We start from the raw sequence: 19,953 nt of genomic DNA on the forward strand, positions 1-19,953 counted from the left end.
TCATTTGTTTTGGTCTACTCACTTTAGCATAAAACAATCAATTCTTTCAAATAAGAACTTTTAACTTAACCAGACCACTAAGATAGAAAAAAAACAGTATCAATATTTAGTAGAAATAGTATAAGAAATAACAGAACTAATAAAGAATACCTTGCGTTAGAAAAGTGGTCTTTACACAACAGTAGTCTAGTACACCATATTTGACTGTGTGGTTGTGTCATGTCTTTTTTATGGGCCCATGCACTAAATGAGGTTGAGCAATTTCATTGGATATGGGTCCACAACAATAGTCTAGTACTATTCATTCACATGTGAGACTTCTTGTGTCTCTCTACCTTTTACAGCCAACCATTCATCCAAAAACACTAGTCTTATCCATTCATTCACATGCCATTGAGTCTTTACTCCTTACTTTCAATTACTACTATCTCTCAATCTTCATAGCTCTTACTCTCTTTCAAAATTCAGCTATTAAGATACAACTTCCTTACTAGTTGATTTGCTTTAACAAAATCCAAACAAGATGGCTGCAACTATGATAGGAGGTGCTTTCCTCTCTGCAACTCTTCAAACCTTGGTTGAGAAACTTGCTTCAACAGAGTTTCTTGATTATATCAGAAACACCAAGTTGGATGTCTCCCTCTTGAAAAAGTTACAAACAACCTTGCTCACTCTTCAGGCTGTGCTGGATGATGCAGAAGAAAGGCAGATCAACAACCTTGCTGTTAAAAAATGGCTAGATGACTTGAAAGATGCTGTCTTAGATGCTGAGGATTTGGTCAATCAAATAAGTTACAACTCCCTTCGGTGCAAGATGGAGAATACTAAAGCTGGAAACAGTAAGGTGTGGAACTTTCTTTCATCTCCTTTCAAAAACTTCTATAGAGATATCAATTCCCAATTGAAGATCATGTGTGAAACCCTTGAACCTTTTGCACAACATAAAGATACCCTTGGATTGCAAACAAAAACTGCTAGAGTTTCTCGTAGACCACCTTCAAGTTCAGGGGTTAATGAATCTGTCATGGTTGGTAGAAATGATGATAAAGATGCAATCATCAATATGCTTTTATCAGACAGTAGCATCAGTAAAAATAATAACTTAGATGTTATTGCAATTTTGGGTATGGGAGGTGTCGGAAAAACAACTCTTGCACAACTGGTCTACAATAATGAAAAAGTTGAACAACATTTTGATTTCAAAGTCTGGGTTTGTGTATCAGAGGATTTCGACGTTGTGAGAGTAACCAAGTCTCTCCTTGAATCTGTTGTTAGAAATACAACATCTGCTGCTTCAAAGGTATGGGAAAGCGATAACCTTGATATTCTTCGAGTTGAATTAAATAAAATCACGAGGAAGAAGAGATTTTTGTTTGTGCTGGACGATTTGTGGAATGATAGTTACAATGATTGGGATGAGCTAGTAAGTCCCCTTGTTGATGGAAATCCTGGAAGTTCGGTGATTATAACTACGCGTCAACAAAAAGTTGCAGAGATGGCAAAGACATTTCCTATTTATAAATTAGACCCTCTGTCACATGAAGATTGTTGGTCTATACTCTCAAAACATGCATTGGGAAGTGATGAATATCATGCTAGTAAAAACACAGCCCTTGAAGAGATTGGTAGGAAGATTGCAAGAAAGTGTGGTGGATTGCCAATAGCTGCTAAAACACTAGGAGGACTTCTACGTTCAAGAGTAGACACAACGGAGTGGACTGAGATTTTGAACAGTGATGTATGGAATTTACCGAATGATAATATTATACCTGCTTTGCATTTGAGTTACCGATATCTTCCGTCTCATTTGAAAAGATGTTTTGCATATTGTTCAATTTTTCCAAAAGATTATCCACTTGATAGGAAGCAATTGGTTTTGTTGTGGATGGCAGAGGGCTTCCTTGATTATTCTCACGAGGGAAAGTTGCCAGAGGAAGTAGGTGACGGTTGCTTTGCTGAATTATTGTCCAGGTCCTTAATTCAACAATCAAATGATGGTGCTCCTGGAAAATTGTTTGTCATGCATGACCTTATCAACGACTTAGCTACATCCGTATCTGGAAAAATTTGTAGTAGGCCTGAATGTGGTGACATTCCTGAAAAGGTTCGACATTTATCATATAATCAAGAAGCGTATGATATTTTCATTAATTTCAAGCATTTCTACAATTTAAAATGCTTGCGAAGCTTCCTACCCATTTCCAGTAATTGGTTTACAGCTAACTTATCCATTAAGGTGGTTGATGATTTGCTGCCAACATTCAAAAGGTTGCGGGTGTTATCGCTTTCAAAGTATGTAAACATCACCAAGCTACCAGATTCAATTGGCAATTTGGTGCAATTGCGATATCTAGATTTGTCCTTCACTGAAATCAAAAGCTTGCCTGATACAGTATGTAACCTTTACAATTTGCAAACTTTGAATTTATTCAGGTGCTATAGTCTCACTGAATTGCCAGTGCATATGGGAAATTTAACCAGCTTACGTCACCTTGATATAAGTGGGACTGCCATAAAAGAGTTGCCTATGGAAATTGGTGAGCTAGAAAACCTCCAAACTTTGTCTGTTTTTTTAGTGGGTAAGCGAAATAAAGGGTTAAGTATCAAAGAGCTAAGGAAATTCCCAAACCTACAAGGAAAATTTACCATAGAAAACCTTAACAATATCGTTGATGCAAAAGAGGCGGAAGATGCCAACCTGAAAAACAAAGAGAAAATTGAGGAGTTAGAGCTGATATGGGGAAAAGAAAGTGAAGATTCACTAAATGTGAAAATTGTGCTCGAAATGTTGCAACCACCAATAAACTTGAAGAGCCTAGTCATTGATTTGTATGGAGGGACAAGTTTTCCGAATTGGTTGGGAAATTCTTCATTTTCTAACATGGTGTCCATTAAGATTCGTAATTGTGAATACTGCATGACACTTCCACAGCTAGGCCAACTACCTTCCCTCAAGAAGTTGAGTATATCAAACTTGTTGTTGTTGGAGAGAATTGGTCCAGAGTTCTATTGTGTTGAGGAAGGAGAACATTCCAATTCTACGTTCCAACCATTTCCTTCCCTTGAGCATATGATATTTGACAGCATGCCAAATTGGAAGGATTGGATTTCCTTTGAAGGCATAAATTTTGCATTTCCCCGACTTAGAACTATGGTGTTACATGATTGTCCTGAACTAAGGGGAGATTTGCCTGACCACCTTTCTTGCATGGAAGAAATTGAAATAAGAGGTTGTCATAATCTACAGGAAACACCACATACTTTGCATTGGTTGTCATCAATCAAAAAAGTAGAAGTTAAAGGAGATTTTAATCATGAAGTTTTTTCCACCGACTCTCCCTTGCAACATGCAGGTGCTGAAAGTTACCCAATGTTTATTTTTAAAACAATCACGAGTAGTATTTGTCTTACTCACTTGGAACTCAGATATATTCCATCTCTCACTGCATTTCCCACAAATGGTCTACCCACTTCATTACAGTCTCTTCGTATTAGTGGGTGCAGCAAATTATCCTTCATGCCTTTCGAAACATTTCAAAATTACACATCACTTGTGAGTCTTGTTATGTGGGATAGCTGTGATTCACTTACATCATTTCCACTTGATGGTTTCCCTGCGCTCCAAACACTTTCCATTCTAAAGTGTAGGAGTATGAATTCCATTTTTATTTCAGAAAGTCCTTCACCTCGGCAGTCAACCCTCCGAACACTTGAAATCATATCAATTGAATCACTTAAAGTGAATCTTCGGTTGGACACACTCACCAATCTTGAACATTTGATTCTAATTGGTCCTGGAGAGTTGTCATTATGTGAAGGAGTTTGTCTACCCTCCAAATTACAAACAATTGAGATTTCTTTCGGAAGAACAAAGCCGCATGTAAAGGAATGGGGTCTCCAAGACCTTACCGCTCTTTCAAGCTTGGAAATTGAAGTAAGTGGTGAAATGGATAACACCTTGATTGTCAATTCGCTGCTCCCCATCTCCCTTGTGTCTCTTACTGTCTGTGGCAATCTGTCCTTTGAAGGAAATGGGCTTCCACACCTCTCCTCTCTCCAAAATCTCCACTTTCTGAGTTGTTTCCATCTCAAGTCATTGCCAGAAAACTGCCTTCCTTCCTCGCTGAAATCACTTCAATTTTCTTTCTGTAAACAACTAGAGTCATTACCAGAAGACAGCCTCCCAACCTCTCTTAAGCGATTGACCATCAAATATTGCCCTCTGTTAGAAGAAAGGTATAAAAGGAAGGAAAATTGGTCCAAAATTGCTCACATTCCTGTCATAAAAATAAATGACCAACTCACAATATGAAGACAAGTTGCCTTCCTAATGTTTCAGGTATGATTTTCTCTTTCTTAATCGGTTAATTATGTTCACAATCCAAACACATCTCTAAATATTTTCATATATATATCATCTTATTGGTTAATAACTTTATTCGACAATTCTCAACACAAAGCCAATAATCAATCTCAGCTACGTTCCTCTACATGAGATGTAAAGATTGCACAGAATCAAATCTTTTGCACATTTGTTGAATAAAGTTAAATCAATCTTTTCTGTTATACTTGGGATATTATAACTGGAAATTCAAGTTTATTTTTATGAGATATGGTTATTCAGCTTCAATAAATAACAAATTATGTTTTGCTATGAAATGTGTTTGTCGGTGAACTGAAACAATTTATACTATAACGAGAATTGACAATCTGTGTTTACTTTATTTTCCTAAACTCTTACCATTTTTGGCGTTCGATGATTCCGTGAAAACTGTTGGCCAATTTCAACTTTATTAATTGAATTCTCACTAAGAATATTGAAAAGGAAAGTAATTTTTTTGGTCTTATTTTCAGGAGAGGACTAAGTGGATGAAAAACAAACCAGTTGACGAATTAAAGATAAAAGGGGTGCATGCTATTGTTGTGGATCTTCATGTAAACTTGTTTTAGAGGAATCAAATGCTTTCCGTTGATTTTCGCAAGATTTGATTTACTTAGCTAATATTAAGTATGTATTTGATTGCATCTTTTGTGTATTCTTCATAACCTGCATGAACCAGACAGATAGAGTGTAATGCAGTAAGCTTTGTAATATTTTCTTATGATTTGAGTGTAGTTTGAAACCTTGTGTTAGTATGTGGCAAGATGAAGCATAAATAAATGGAACTAGTTGAAGAATCCATGTTGATCTTTGTTCTAAATTCATGTAACTTGTTTGAGTAACATAATCAAGATTGAAGTTTTTAACATAATATGCTTTTTAATTTGTTAGTTTGAGAATTTTCTAGATTACTTTTGAAGTCATATTATATTACTTATTTCTTGTTTATCTTGGGATTATAAAACTTTTCCATACAAAGATATTAAATGATTCTATGCTGCATATATATCTCATTTATATTCGACGAGAATAACCTAGAAAGTTACTTCAAAATATCGATATTTCAAGTAGTCTGTCATCATGCCTCCAATGACTTAAAATCCAATACCACACTGTTCTTCGCTTTCTGATAAGATTTGGTTTACTACTTCCATCAGTCTCTTTTTATGCCAATAAAATGCACAAATCTTGCTGCAGCAGATGTTTATTTTTCTGGTACCCTTATGTTGATTTTTGTATGGGATGGGATTATATGGATTGTTCATCAGCAACACACCTCCTGATATGTCACCTTACGTCCACCGTGCTCTTAAAGGATCATGAATCTAGGGATGGTGGAGATCCTTCACTTACTCCATGAGTACCTCTTGTCAGTTACTCCATTTCATACATCTTCATAACCATAGATTTTTGTCAATCCTATAGTTGAGTTATCTTTATGATCATGTAAATAATATCACCTTTTCAGAAGATACAAAAGTGGAACATGTTACTGCAATGATTCTTCTTGTAAAAATGTTTGAGAGGAGCAAAATGGTTGTAATTGCCACGGATTTAGACTTACTTTACATAGTTACTCAGTAGGTTTCTTATCATCAGCATCTTTGTATATTCTTCATAATCTACATAACCAAGATTAGAATGTAGCAGGAATTGTAATATTCTGAATTCATAAGCTAATAATAAATCCGTATGGAGTGATTTTGATGAAATATCAAGTCAAAGTGAAGCAAAAGTGCCAAAGAATAACCAAGACTGACCAAGTGAAGATAATTGGAAGAAATCGTGAAAATTGGAGAAATTGGGTACAAAAGGACGAAAAGCATACTGGAAGAATTGTGATTGCGATGATGTCACATCACGGTGGCAATACAGAGTGGTGCGCTCGCGATGGGTCACTTTTATGGACTTTTTCAAACGCATTCTGACGCGCTAGTTTTGCTATATAAATAGGCTTTTCTAGTACACAATTAAGGGTTCTGCTTATTTCTCTGCATCTTTTATTCCAAGAGTCACTTGATGCAGTTTGAGACTTTTTTAAAATGCTTTCTAAGTCATTGTTAGAAAACTTGTTTCTTTTTGTTTTATGGGCTTAGGAAACTATCTGTAGTCTTTATTACTGGTTCCAGTTGTGCTCTATGAAGCACAGACTCCAATCGGACACCCCGACACAACACAGAGAGGACACTCCGACACCGATATGTCAAAAATCTAGGACAGCAACACCACTAAATATATTGAATTCTTCATTGATAACATTGCTTCAATACATGTTTAATCCTTTTAATCGTGCGTGAGATTTGTCTAAAAAATAAATAAAGTGTGTTGAGAAAAAGAAAATTCAATTATTTTAAAGAAAATTTGTATGAATTATCGGACACGCGTGTATGAGTGGCATAAGGCTATCAGACACCGGTTCAAAATGTGTCGAAGCCAAGAAATAAAACTAATTATTTGGAGACATTTGTCTAACTTTTTCCACACTTGTTTGACTCTTCCAACTCGTGTCGTACATGTGTCATACAAGTGTCGGACACCGCGACACGCCTACTTCTTGAGGCGTGCTTTTAGTTCTTTATATTTCAATGACTAGCCAAGTAAAAATTGCACATAACCAAATCTTTTGCACATTTGTTGGATAAAGTTAAATTACTAATTGGTCACTTTCTTATATGGTCTAACTACTTTTTTGATTCACCGTATCTCTTTTTGTGTATATTCCTTGCTATGCAATTTTACTTCTTGGATCATTCTGTGCAAAAAATCGTATTCTTTTTAGGAGAGGCCTAAGTGGATGAAAAACAGCTCACTTGATGAAGTGAAGACAAATGAGGTGCATGCTATTGTTGTGGATCTTCATGTAAACTTGTTTTAGAGGAACCAAATGATTTTAATATTCAGTCTGTATTTTATCATCATTTGATTGCATCTTTGTATTATTAATTCATAACCTACACATGCCAGTCAGACAGAGACCAGTGCAGTAAGCTTTGTAATATTTTTTTATCATATTCGGAAGCTTATAATTTTCATAAAATGAAGTTTCAAAAATCGTCTGTTCCATTTCTTTGCTAGTATGTGCAACTTGAAGAATCCCTATTGGTCTTGGTTCTAAGTACAAGCAACTTGTTTGAGTAACATAAAGATTGATGCTCTAAAAGATACTGTGCTTTTTAACTTGTTTTTAATGCAACTATTCCAATAATCACTTTCTGAAAGTGGTCAGTTTGAGACTTTTCCATGATACTCTTCAAGTCATATCAGATTACTTTTTTTTTCTTTTTCTCTTGGGATTAGCTACACCAAATTCAACAATGTATCAGTATTCCTTAAATCTGAGGAAAATTTCCATCTGCTTGCTCCAACGATCAAGGAATATTGTTCATTACCGCGTGATTTCTAATGGGTTTGATCATTCCTTAAGTTTCTGATTTGTCGGTAAAGTTTCAGACAGAAATATATTCTTGTTGGACACTACCGTCGAATATCATTCTTGACAAGCATTATTACAATGGCCCTGTTGCAGATTGTAAGCTATCGAAAAACGTCATTTCCAACAAATTTTCTTCATTTTCTGCTGTTTTTTATTGTCTCTGGTTTTTCTTGTGGTGAGTACCAGATGGCCTGGTTCTGGGTTGGGTCCAGCGGAAGGAGTTTGACTCCCACAACATGCTGAACCAAAAGAGGTATACACATTTAACATCGAACGCACGTCAAAATCTATGAAAAGTACGGAGCTATCATATGGTTGTATGCATGGTTGTCAAAATCGGGGTCTCAATAAAGAGCGTTAGGATATGGAAAAAGCGTAAATAGTAGGATCGTAACTCGGATTGTAAGATCCCAACAAATAGACAAAATTATAAAAAATAGCTCGAAAAAATAACCTTAACATAAAATTCTCATTAACTTAATCATAATAGCTAATATTCAATTAAAGAAAGTTTCTTGAAGAGGTATACAACTTGTATGCCTCTCCTGTGGCCAAGACTACTCTTTCTCATGCAGTACAGCCATAAGTGCATGAAAGTTTCTTGAAGATATCTACATTTGTATGATAGATATCCAAGCTACCATACAATTAGTTATGTCTAACTTCACTCAACTTGTAAGAGATGGCTGCAGTTTTGGTTGGAGGAAATACATTTCTGTCTGTTTTGTTCAAACCTGAATGGACAAACTAACTTCAACTCAGTCTGTTTCATGATTATATCAAAAACATCAAATTTAATGAGTCATTGATGGATTTAAGATGCAATCTTTGATGCTAAGGATTTGTTCAATTATATGATAAATATAACAAAAAATGCTCAACAAAGACTAGTCTCTATCCTTCAATATTCATAGCAATATGGCTCCAACTATGGCGGAAGGCGCCTTTCTCTTGGCTACAATTCAAATCATAGCAGACAGACTTACCTTCTCGGAGTTTCGTGTTTTCATTTGAAACAACACTATCAGCTCTTCAAGCTGTGCTGGTTGATGCAGAACAGAAGCAGTTCAAGGATATTCATGATAAACAATGGCTCGAAGACTTGAATGATGCAATATTTGATGCTGAAGATTTGCTCATCATTTTACACCACCGGAATGATCATCATGGAACTTGAAATCTACACATGCATTAGGCAACATCCAATGGTAAAAATGCTAAAGTCCGGAACTTAAAATCTGCAAAGGTAACAAATATGTCAAATGATTCTAACTCAATGGAAAGATAGTTTGAATTTAACTACATTTTCCTAGTCACCTTTATTCCATAGAAGAAATTAAAATAGAAGGTTGTGGTCGTCTATCGGAAACGCCGCCTACTATGCATTGGCTTTTGTCAATTTACACAACAGTAGTCTAGTACACCATATTTGACTGTGTGGTTGTGTTATGTCTTTGTTATGGGCCCATGCACTGAATGAGGTCGAGCAATTTCAGTGGATATGGATCCATAAACCATTAATGTGCATTTCTCAGAAACAAACAAGTAATATTCATTCACATGTGAGTCTTCTTTTACAGCCAACCATTCATCCAAAAACACTACTCTTATCCATTTATTCTCATGCCATTGAGTCTTTACTCCTTACTTTCAATTACTGCTATCTCTCAATATTCATAGCTCTTAATCTTTTTCAAAATTCAACTATTAGCTACAACTTCCTTACTAGTTGATTTGCTTTACAAAATCCATACAAGATGGCTGCAACTATGATAGGAGGTGCTTTTCTCTCTGCAACTCTTCAAACCTTACTTGAGAAACTTGCTTCAACTGAGTTTCTTGATTACATTCAAAACACCAAGCTGGATGTCTCCCTATTGAGAAAGTTACAAACAACCCTGCTCACTCTTCAGGCTGTGCTGGATGATGCAGAAGAGAGGCAGATCAACAATCTTGCTGTCAAAAAATGGCTAGATGACTTGAAAGATATTGTCTTAGATGCTGAGGATTTGGTCAATGAAATAAGTTACGACTCCCTTCGGTGCAAGATGGAGAAATAGACAAGCTGGAAGAAGAACTAATCAGGTGTTGAATTTTCTTTCATCTCCTTTCAAAAACTTCTATCGAGATATCAATTCCCAATTGAAGATCATGTGTGAAACACTTGAACCTTTTGCACAACATAAAGATACCCTTGGATTGCAAACAAAAAGTGCTAGAGTTTCACGAAGACCACCTTCAAGTTCAAGGGTTAATGAATCTGTCATAGTCGGTAGGGAGGTTGATAAAGAATCAATCATCAATATGCTTGTATCAAATTGTGGCACCAGCAAAAACAATAATTTAGGTGTTGTTGCAATTTTGGGTATGGGAGGTGTCGGAAAAACGACTCTTGCACAACTGGTTTACAATAATGAAAAAGTTGAACAACATTTTGATTTCAAAGTCTGGGTTTGCGTATCAGAAGATTTCGATGTTGTGAGAATAACCAAGAGCCTCCTTGAATCTGTTATTAGAAATACAACATCTGCATCTTCAAAGGTATGGGAAAGCGATAATCTTGATATTCTTCGAGTTGAATTAAATAAAAACACGAGGAAGAAAAGATTTTTGTTTGTGCTGGATGATTTGTGGAATGATAGTTACAATGATTGGGATGAGCTAGTAAGTCCCCTTGTTGATGGAAAACCTGGAAGTTCGGTGATTATAACAACGCGTCAACAAAATGTTGCAGAGATGGTAAAGACATTTCCTATTTATAAATTAGACCATCTGTCAAATGAAGATTGTTGGTCTATACTCTCAAAACATGCATTCGGAAGTGATGAATATCACGCCGGAAAAAACATAGCATTTGAAGAGATTGGTAGGAAGATTGCAAGAAAGTGTGACGGATTGCCAATAGCCGCGAAAACACTAGGAGGACTTCTACGTTCAAGAGTACACACAACCGAATGGACTCCAATTTTGAATAGCGAAGTATGGAACTTACCGAATGATAACATTATGCCGGCTTTGCGTTTAAGTTACCAATCTCTCCCGTCTCCTTTGAAACGATGTTTTGCGTATTGTTCAATTTTTCCAAAGGATCATCCACTTGATAGGAAGAAATTGGTTCGGTTGTGGATGGCCGAAGGCTTCCTTGATTATTCTCATGTGGGAAAATTGGCGGAGGAAGTAGGTGATGACTGCTTTGCAGAATTGTTGTCTAGATCCTTAATTCAACGATTAAATGATGGTGCTCGTGGAAAATTGTTTGTCATGCATGACCTTATCAAGGACTTAGCTACATCCGTATCTGGAAAAATTTGTAGTAGGTCTGAATGTGGTGACATTCCTGAAAAGGTTCGTCATTTATCATATAATCAAAAAGAGTATGATATTTTCATGAATTTCAAGCACTTCTACAATTTTAAACGCTTGCGAAGCTTCCTACCCATTAATTTTGGGAGGTCATACAATTCGTTATCCATCACCGTGGTTGATGATCTGCTACCACTATTCAAAAGGTTGCGCGTCTTGTCGCTATCACAATATAGAAACTTCACCAAGCTATCAGATTCAATTGGTAATTTGGTGCAGTTGCGGTATCTAGATCTTTCCAAAACTGCAATCAAAAGCTTGCCTGATAGAATATGTAACCTCTACAATTTGGAAACTTTGAATTTATTAGGTTGCTACAGTCTCACTGAATTGCCAGTGCATATGGGAAATTTAATCAGTTTACGTCACCTTGATATAAGTGGGACTCACATAAAAGAGTTGCCCATGGAAATTGGTGGACTAGAAAACCTCCAAACTTTGACTGTTTTTTTAGTGGGTAAGCGACATGAAGGAATATCTATCAAAGAGCTAAGGAAATTTCCAAACCTACAAGGAAAATTTACCATCAAAAACCTATACAATGTCTTTGATGCAAAAGAGGCAGAAGATGCCAACCTGAAAAACAAAGAGAAAATTGAAGTGTTAGAGTTGAAATGGGGTAAACAGTGTGAAGATTCACTAAAAGTTAAAGTTGTGCTCGAAATGTTGCAACCACCAATAAATTTGAAGAGCCTAGTCATTGATTTGTATGGAGGGACAAGTTTTCCGAATTGGTTGGGAAATTCTTCGTTTTCTAACATGGTGTCCATTGGTATTTATAATTGTGAATATTGCATGGCACTTCCACCACTAGGCCAACTACCTTCTCTCAAGAAGCTGAGTATATCGAATTTGTTGTTATTGGAGACAATGGGTCCAGAGTTCTATTGTGTTGAGGAAGTAGAATGTTCCAATTCTACCTTCCAACCATTTCCTTCCCTTGAGCATATGGAATTTCACAGCATGCCAAATTGGAAGGATTGGATTTCCTTTGAAGGCATAAATTTTGCATTTCCACGACTTAAAACTATGAAGTTACTTGATTGTCCTGAACTAAGGGGAGATTTACCTGGCCACCTTTCTTGCATGGAAGAAATTGAAATAAGAGGTTGTTATAACCTATTGGAAAATTCCCATACTTTGAATTGGCTTTCGGCAATCAAAAAAGTAAAAATTGAAGAAGATTTAAAGTGGGAAGTGTATACTCAAAGCACTCCATGGTTAATGTTTTTTTCTAAAGTGATCACGAGTAGTATTTGTCTTACTCGTTTGACACTCTGGAATATTCAATCTCTCACTGCATTTCCCACAAATGGTCTACCCGCTTCATTGCAGTCACTTGATATTGATGGGTGTAGGAAGTTATCCTTCATGCCTTTCGAAACATTTCAAAATTACACATCACTTGTGAGTCTTTATATGTGGGATAGCTGCGATTCACTTACATCATTTCCACTTGATGGTTTCCCTGCGCTCCGATCACTTTCCATTCTAAAGTGTAGGAGTATGAATTCCACTTTTATTTCAGAAAGTCCTTCACGTCGGCAGTCAACCCTCCAATCACTTCGCATCATATCCGATCCCTCAATTGAATCATTTAAAGTCAATCTTCGGTTGGACACGCTCACCAATCTTGAACATTTGAATCTTTGCTGTCATGGAGAGTTGTCATTTTGTGAAGGAGTTTGTCTACCCTCCAAATTACAATCACTTGTGATTGAATGCAAAAGAACAAAGCCGCATGTAAAGGAATGGGGTCTCCAAGACCTAACAGCTCTTTCAAATTTGTCAATTCAAGAAAGGGGAGAAATGGATAACACCTTGACGATGGATTCGTTTCTCCCCATCTCCCTTGTGTCTCTCACTGTCAGTAATATGTCCTTTGAAGGAAATGGGCTTCCACACCTCTCCTCTCTCCAAAATCTCCACTTGCTGAGTTGTTTACATCTTAAGTCATTACCAGAAAACAGCCTCCCTGCCTCTCTTAAGCTACTGACTATAAAAAAATGCCCTCTGCTAGAGTCATTACCAGAAGACAGCCTCCCTGCCTCTCTTAAGAAACTCACCATCAGAGATTGCCCTTTGTTAGAAGAAAGGTACAAAAGGAAGGAAAATTGGTCCAAAATTTCTCACATCCCTGTCATACGAATAAATGGCCAACTCACAATATGAAGACAAGCTGCCTTCGCGTTGTTTCAGGTATGATTTTCTCTTTCATACATTTTTATTTATGTTCACAATCCAAACACATCTCTAAACATTTTCATATCATCTAATGGATCAACATTTTATGTTTCCGCTGTCTGAGATACAATGTTTACTTTTTCTGCAAATTTTATTCCAAAAATCACTTGACATAATGTTGTTTGAGACTTTTAAACTCGTGTTAGAAATTTTATGCGAAGGACACTATCATTAGTCTTTAATATTGGTTCCAGCAACGCTTTTAAATGAAAATTGCAAAGAATCAAATCTTTTGCATTTGATGAATAAATAACACATTATGTTTTGGTATGAAATGCGCTTGTTTGTGAAGAAAACTATAATCATATGTTTTTGTTAACTGATACATTTTATACTATAATGAGAATTTGACAATCTGTTATTGAGAAAATGAAAGGGAAATGCTTATTTAATCTTCATTTTCTTAAACTCTTACCGATTTTACTTCTTCGCCTCTTCGACAATTCTGTGAAAACTGTTGGCCAATATTGAAAAGGAAAGTAATTTTTGTGGTCTTATTTTCAGGTGAGGCCTAAGTGGATGAAAAACAACCCAGTTGATGAATTGAAGATAAAAGGAGTGCATGCTATTGTTGTGGTTCTTCATGTAAACTTGTTTTAGAGGAATCAAATACTTTCAGTTGATTTTCGCAAGATTTGATTTACGTAGCTAATATTAAGTCTGTATTTGATCATCATTTGATTGCATCTTGAGTATTCTTCATAACCTGCATGAGTACAATGCAATAAGCTCTGTAATACTTTTAAAGCATACTACGCTTTTTAATTTGATAGTTTGCAACTTTTCTATAATACTTTTCAAGTCATATTAGATTACTTTTTATCCTAAAGAAGTCCGGAAGTTGTTGCATAGAGGCTACGGTAATAGCATGCTGCAATGTTAAGAAAGCATTAGTACCTTAAACTTATCAACTGTAAAAGTTATATACACTCTCAATGAATCATAGCCGTCTATAAATAATACATTAAAGAAAAGTTTAAATAAAAGTCAAATATTATTAAAAAAAAACTAACTATTGTTATTAATTAATCGTCTAAAATATATTATACTAATTAAATCATTTGCAAAATACATAATCTCCTCTCTTCGAAGTGTCTACTTTGATGATTGTCGACTTCTCAAGTCATTGCCAGAAAACTGCCTTCCTTCCTCGCTGAAATCACTTCGATTTGATGATTGTAAACAACTAGAGTCATTACCAGAAGATAGCCTCCCCACCTCTCTTAAAAAACTAACCATCAAAGAATGCCCTTTGATAGAAGAAAGGTATAAAAGGAAGGAAAATTAGTCCAAAATAGCTCACATCCCTGTCATAGAAATAAATGACCAAGTCACAATATGAGAATGAGTTGTGTTCCAGTTTCAGGTCCGTTTTTTAAAACTTTTTAATTGTCCTCTCAGAAATTTGAAGATCTCTCAAAATTCAATTTAATGTATACTTTTTTCTGACATTTGATGTTTGTTTGAGACTTTTCTATAATGTAAGAAACCTTTTTCTTAATATATTTTAGGCTTAGGAAACTATCTTTACTATTTCATATTGGTTCAAACTAGAATTTTAATTCTTTATGTTTGTTCAAACTAGTTATGTAAATATTGCACAGAATCAAATATTTTGCACATTTGTTGAATAAAGTTAAATCAATCTTTACTGTTATAATTGGTTTGTTTCATACAATGAGTTTTATTTTTATTTTTTTGAGATATGATTATTCACCTGGTATAATAACTCATTATATTTGCTAAGAAATGTTCTTTCATTTGAACTAAACCAGAAATGTGTTTGCTAATGAAAAGAAAATGCTTATTTGATCTTTATTTTCTTAAACTCCTACTAGTACCAATTTTACTTTTGGATGATTCATTGCAAACTGTTTGATGTATTGAAAAGGAAAGTAATATTTTTGTCTTGTTTTCAGGAGAGGCAGTGGATGAAAAACATCCAGTTTGATGAGTTGAAGATAAAAGGGGTGCTTGCTGTTGTTGTGGTTCTTCTTGCAAACCTGTTTTAGAGGAACCATATGGTTGCCATTGATTGCCGCGGAATTTGATTTATGTAGATAATATTAAGTCTATATTTAATCATCATTTGATTCATTGATTGTATCTTTGGAAGTTACTCATAAGCTGTGTCTTTGTGTTCCACTACTTTGTTAGAATCCATGTTGAAGAATAAATAAATAAATAAATGGAACAAGTTGAAGAATCCAAGTATATGTGTTGTTCTTGGTTCTAAATTTATGCAACTTTTATATATTGTGATTATAAACTCATGCCAGAAGCCATACAAGCTTCTATGGTGCATGTATATCTCACTTTTGAGAACAGACCGAAAGACGTGTAGAAAGGTATCAAATTCATTGCAATTTCGTATTATCAATACGCGTCTTGATAATTATATCACATAAGAAATATTAAAACAAAAAATGTTTAATGCAGACTTGGGTTTTTTTTATAGGACTCAAACAAAGAATTATTGTAGAAGTATTATCCATTCTTATGTGAGTCTTTGCTCCTGAATTGCAAATACTACTATCCTTCAATCTTTATAGCGATATGGCTGCAACTGTGGTGGGAGGCGCATTTCTCTCTGCTACAACTCAAGTCATAGCAGACAGACTTACCTCCTCGGAGTTTCGTGTTTTCATCAGAAACACCAAGTTCAATTACTCACTACTGGAAGAGTTGAAAACAACACTATCAGCTCTTCAAGTTGTGCTGGTTGATTTAGAACAGAAGCAGTTCAAGGATCTTCATGTTAAACAATGGCTCGAAGACTTGAATGATGCAATATTTGATGCTGAAGACTTGCTCAACTTAATCAGAAGGATGCCTTATCATTTTACACCACGGGAATGATCATAGTGGTCGTCTATCGGAAACACCGCCTACTATGCATTGGCTTTTGTCAATTTAAGAAATAAAAATTAGGGCAGATTTAAATTTTGAGGGGCTTACTGAAAGAATCCATTGCCGTTGCTCGAGAGTGGTTCTCCGTGCTTGCTGCAGAATGTTGCGATTGATAGTAGTTTGACTCTATTGTCTCGGCCCAAAATGGTTATGAGCAGCAGCTGTCTTCAATACTTGCACCTCTATCAAATTCAGTCTCTCATTTCATTTCCGACGGATGGTCTACTCACGTCACTTCAGTCAATTAGTATTCATTATTATGCGAAGTTAGCATTCATGCCTCCTGAAACATGGAGCAATTACACGTCGCTTGTGAGTTTGACAATATTGAGTAGCTGTGATGCACTCACATCCTTCCAACTTGATGGTTTCCCTGCGCTCCAAATGCTTCACATTGGTTATTGTTCGAGTCTAAATTCAATTTCTGTTTCAGAAATTCCATGTCATCCAACAAGACTCCAATCACTTGAAATCAGTTGTTTGCGGGAAGATTAAAAAAAGTTTTGAACTCTATTATTTCTCCGTGTCAAACCGCGTTTGTGCCGGGGCGTCAATTACTTGATGGAATTTTGGTGGCCAATGAAGTTGTTGATTTTGCTCATAAGGAGGGAAAGAATTGTCTTTTATTCAAAGTGGATTTTGAGAAGGCCTATGATAATGTGAATTGGAATTTTCTATAAGTTATGTTGCAAAAGATGGGCTTTGGGGTGGTTTGGAGGAGATGGATGGAATTATTGATCTTCCAAAGTAAGATGTCGGTCTTGGTCAATGGTAGTCCTACCAAGGAGTTTGTGGTGGAAAAAGGTTTGAGGAAAGGTGATCCTTTATCTCCTTTTCTTTTTGTCTTGGTAACGGAGGCTTTAGCGGGGTTGGTTAGGAAGTCTATGGAGATAGGTGAGTATTGTGGTTTTCCCGTTAAAGGGAGGTGTGTGGTTGATATTCTCTAATTTGCGGACGATACTTTGTTAATAGGTGAAGGGTCTTGGAAGCATGTTTGGGCTATCAAGTCGGTGCTTAAAGCGTTTGAATTAGTGTCGGGTCTTGGCATCAATTATAACAAAAGCAAATTGATTGGCATTAATTTTAACTCTAATTTTTTGGAAGCCGCTTCGTTTGCTCTTTCTTGTAGGTTGGAGGCTAGTTCCTTTACTTTTCTTGGGATTCCCATAGGCGGAAATCCGAGGAAATGTTCCTTTTGGGTCCCTCTCATGAACAAAATGAAGAAGCGTTTATTTGGTTGGAAGAACCGATTTCTTAATCTTGGTGGTAGGATCACTCTCTTGAAGTCGGTGCTTTGTTCTCTATCTATCTTCACCATGTCCTTTTTCAAGATGCCGTTGAAGGTGGTTAAAGAATTCACATCCATTCAAGGGAACTTTTTGTGGGGTGGTATGGAGGAAAAGAAGAAGATTCATTGGGTGAGTTGGAAGAAGGTGTGCCTCCCTTTCGACAAAGGGGGGTTAGGTATTAAAAACATCAAGGACTTTAATCTTGCACTTCTAAACAAATGGAGATGGATAATTTTACAAGGTAACGATAACTTATGGTTTGAGGTGTTGAGGGCGCGTTATAGTGACATTTCCATGAAGATCTTTTGTGGAGATTACAAAGGGAATTTTCGGAATTCTCAATCCATTTGGTGGAAGGATATTATCAAAATTGGAGCTTCAACCGTGAAAGATCCGATGGTGGCTTATTGTAAGTATAAAGTAGGTAGTGGTTTTTTTATTCCTTTTTGGGAAGCTAATTGGGTGGGAGATTTTATTTTAATGGAAGAGTTTCCGGATCATTATTCCTTATCTTCTTTAAAAAAAGTTTCGGTAGGTGGTATGGGCGGGTGGAATAAGGATGTTTGGATTTGGGGAGATTTTGGTATTAATGTTAATTTGTTGACTCCGGAGCTTGCTAATTCCATAGTTTTTCTTCGTTCTATTTTATCGGAAGTGGAGATTGGGGTTCTTGAGGATGACAAGGTTGTTTGGTGTGGGGAACCGGGTGGGATATTTTCTGTAGCTTCTTGTTACCATTTTTTCGCAAATTTCCGCATACCTTACAGCCCTCCTAATAGGGATGAAGCGGTGTTGGGAAAGATTTGGAAGATTGGAGTGCCTTATAAAATCAAGGCTTTTGGTTGGAGACTCATTTTGAATAGACTTCCTACTAAAGACCTTTTAAGATGTAGAGGTATTTCTCTTCCTTTAACATCATTAAATTGTGTCTTTTGTGATATTGAGGCGGAAAGTAGGAATCATTCTTTTTTCTCTTGCAAAGTAGTGAAGATTATTTGGGACGACATTGCTTTTTGGATAGGTAAACCGATAGTTTTAGAGGAGGAGTTGTTCGGGAATTTCATGGATTGGTTTTTATTTTGTAAGAGAAAGAAGGTTAAGGAGGAGAAATGTGGGACTTTTTGGTTGACAATTTCTTGGTCCATATGACTAACTCGGAACGGAGTTTGTTTTAGAAGTGATGACTGGAATGTTCATAATACGGTTTGGAATGTAAAGATTTTAGTGTGGAGATGGGCGTTATTGGGAGACATTACAAAACCCAATTTTAGTTTTTACGAATTTACTAAGGACCCTTTGGGTTTTCTTTCGTAGCTTCAATTGGTAGGTAATTTCTTGTCTTTTTTGTGCCTTTTGTTGGGTTCTTTCGTGTAAAAAGGTTGGAGAACCCTTAGTTCTCCCGTTAATATTATCTTGATTACACAAAAAAAAAGTCCCGAACAATCGAAGGCTTGTTATTAAAAACAAGATTATTCCTAGTCCACCGGATGCACTAAGAAACCAACAACCAAAAGAAGATTGAAAAAGAAGGTTGAACAAGGCGAGAAAGAGAGCAACAAATCTGGTCTACCAAAAAATGCTCCAACCTGACACCATCAAAAACCACCTCGTCGTCACCCAACCATCTAAACACCTCCTCCCGCACCCGCTTCATCAACCTACATCTAAAGAAAATATGACTAAAGTCTTCTTCATGTTGATTGCACACGGCACAGAAAGTATCAGAAATATCACGAATCACCCCTCTCCGAAAAAGCTCCTTTCAGGTTGGTAAACTGTTGAGAATAAAACGCCTACCAAAAATCTTAACTTTACTAGGAACTTTCGTCTTCCAAATCTTGGTGGGAACCTGCAGCCTATCATTCTTTATAACAATTCCCATAGAATTTAGATCATACAACCTAAGATAACTATTTCTAACCGAAAAAACCGTAAGAATTCCCATAGAATGCAAAGTGTTGCGATTGATAGCTGTTTGGCGGTTTTATTTCTGCCAAAGATGATTATGAGCAGCAGTTGTCTTCAGTACTAGCATCTCTATCAAATTCAGTCTCTCATTTCATTTCCGATGGATGGTCTACCCACGTCACTGCAGTCAATTAGTATTCATTATTGTGCGAAGCTAGCATTCATGCCTCCTGAAACATGGAGCAATTACACGTCGCTTGTGAGTTTGACAATATTTAGTAGCTGTGATGCACTCACATCCTTCCAACTTGATGGTTTCCCTGCGCTCCAAATGCTTCACATTGGTTATTGTTCGAGTCTAAATTCAATTTCTGTTTCAGAAATTCCATGTCATCCAACAAGACTCCAATCACTTGAAATCAGAT

The 19,953-nt window shown here is 36.2% G+C and overlaps 1 protein-coding gene, 1 long non-coding RNA gene and 1 pseudogene across 2 annotated transcripts; 2 read left to right on the plus strand and 1 right to left on the minus strand.

Annotated features, from left to right (window-relative positions):
* The first annotated feature begins 334 nt into the window (after positions 1 to 334).
* LOC131662702 (putative disease resistance RPP13-like protein 1) lies at positions 335 to 5,252 on the plus strand. Its single transcript, XM_058932558.1, has 2 exons — positions 335 to 4,339; positions 4,855 to 5,252. Exon 1 carries the CDS (start codon positions 524 to 526, stop codon positions 4,310 to 4,312), a length of 3,789 nt encoding a protein of 1,262 aa, XP_058788541.1. The 5' UTR covers positions 335 to 523; the 3' UTR covers positions 4,313 to 4,339; positions 4,855 to 5,252.
* A 2,233-nt stretch (positions 5,253 to 7,485) lies between these two features.
* LOC131662707 (uncharacterized) lies at positions 7,486 to 9,261 on the minus strand. Its single transcript, XR_009301799.1, has 3 exons — positions 9,132 to 9,261; positions 8,801 to 9,052; positions 7,486 to 8,548 (listed from the first exon to the last, which is right to left on the minus strand). It is a non-coding gene; the product is annotated as an uncharacterized LOC131662707 (long non-coding RNA).
* A 99-nt stretch (positions 9,262 to 9,360) lies between these two features.
* Positions 9,361 to 14,126, plus strand: LOC131662703 (putative disease resistance RPP13-like protein 1; annotated as a pseudogene).
* The last annotated feature ends 5,827 nt before the right edge of the window (positions 14,127 to 19,953 follow it).

The sequence above is a fragment of the Vicia villosa genome, linkage group LG3 (assembly GCF_029867415.1).
Source record: "Vicia villosa cultivar HV-30 ecotype Madison, WI linkage group LG3, Vvil1.0, whole genome shotgun sequence".
Classification (NCBI taxonomy): Eukaryota; Viridiplantae; Streptophyta; class Magnoliopsida; order Fabales; family Fabaceae; genus Vicia; species Vicia villosa.

Bases quoted from the DNA above. Each gene is read 5' to 3' on its own strand.
- LOC131662702 (XM_058932558.1), top strand. From the start codon at position 524: ATGGCTGCAACTATGATAGGAGGTGCTTTCCTCTCTGCAACTCTTCAA.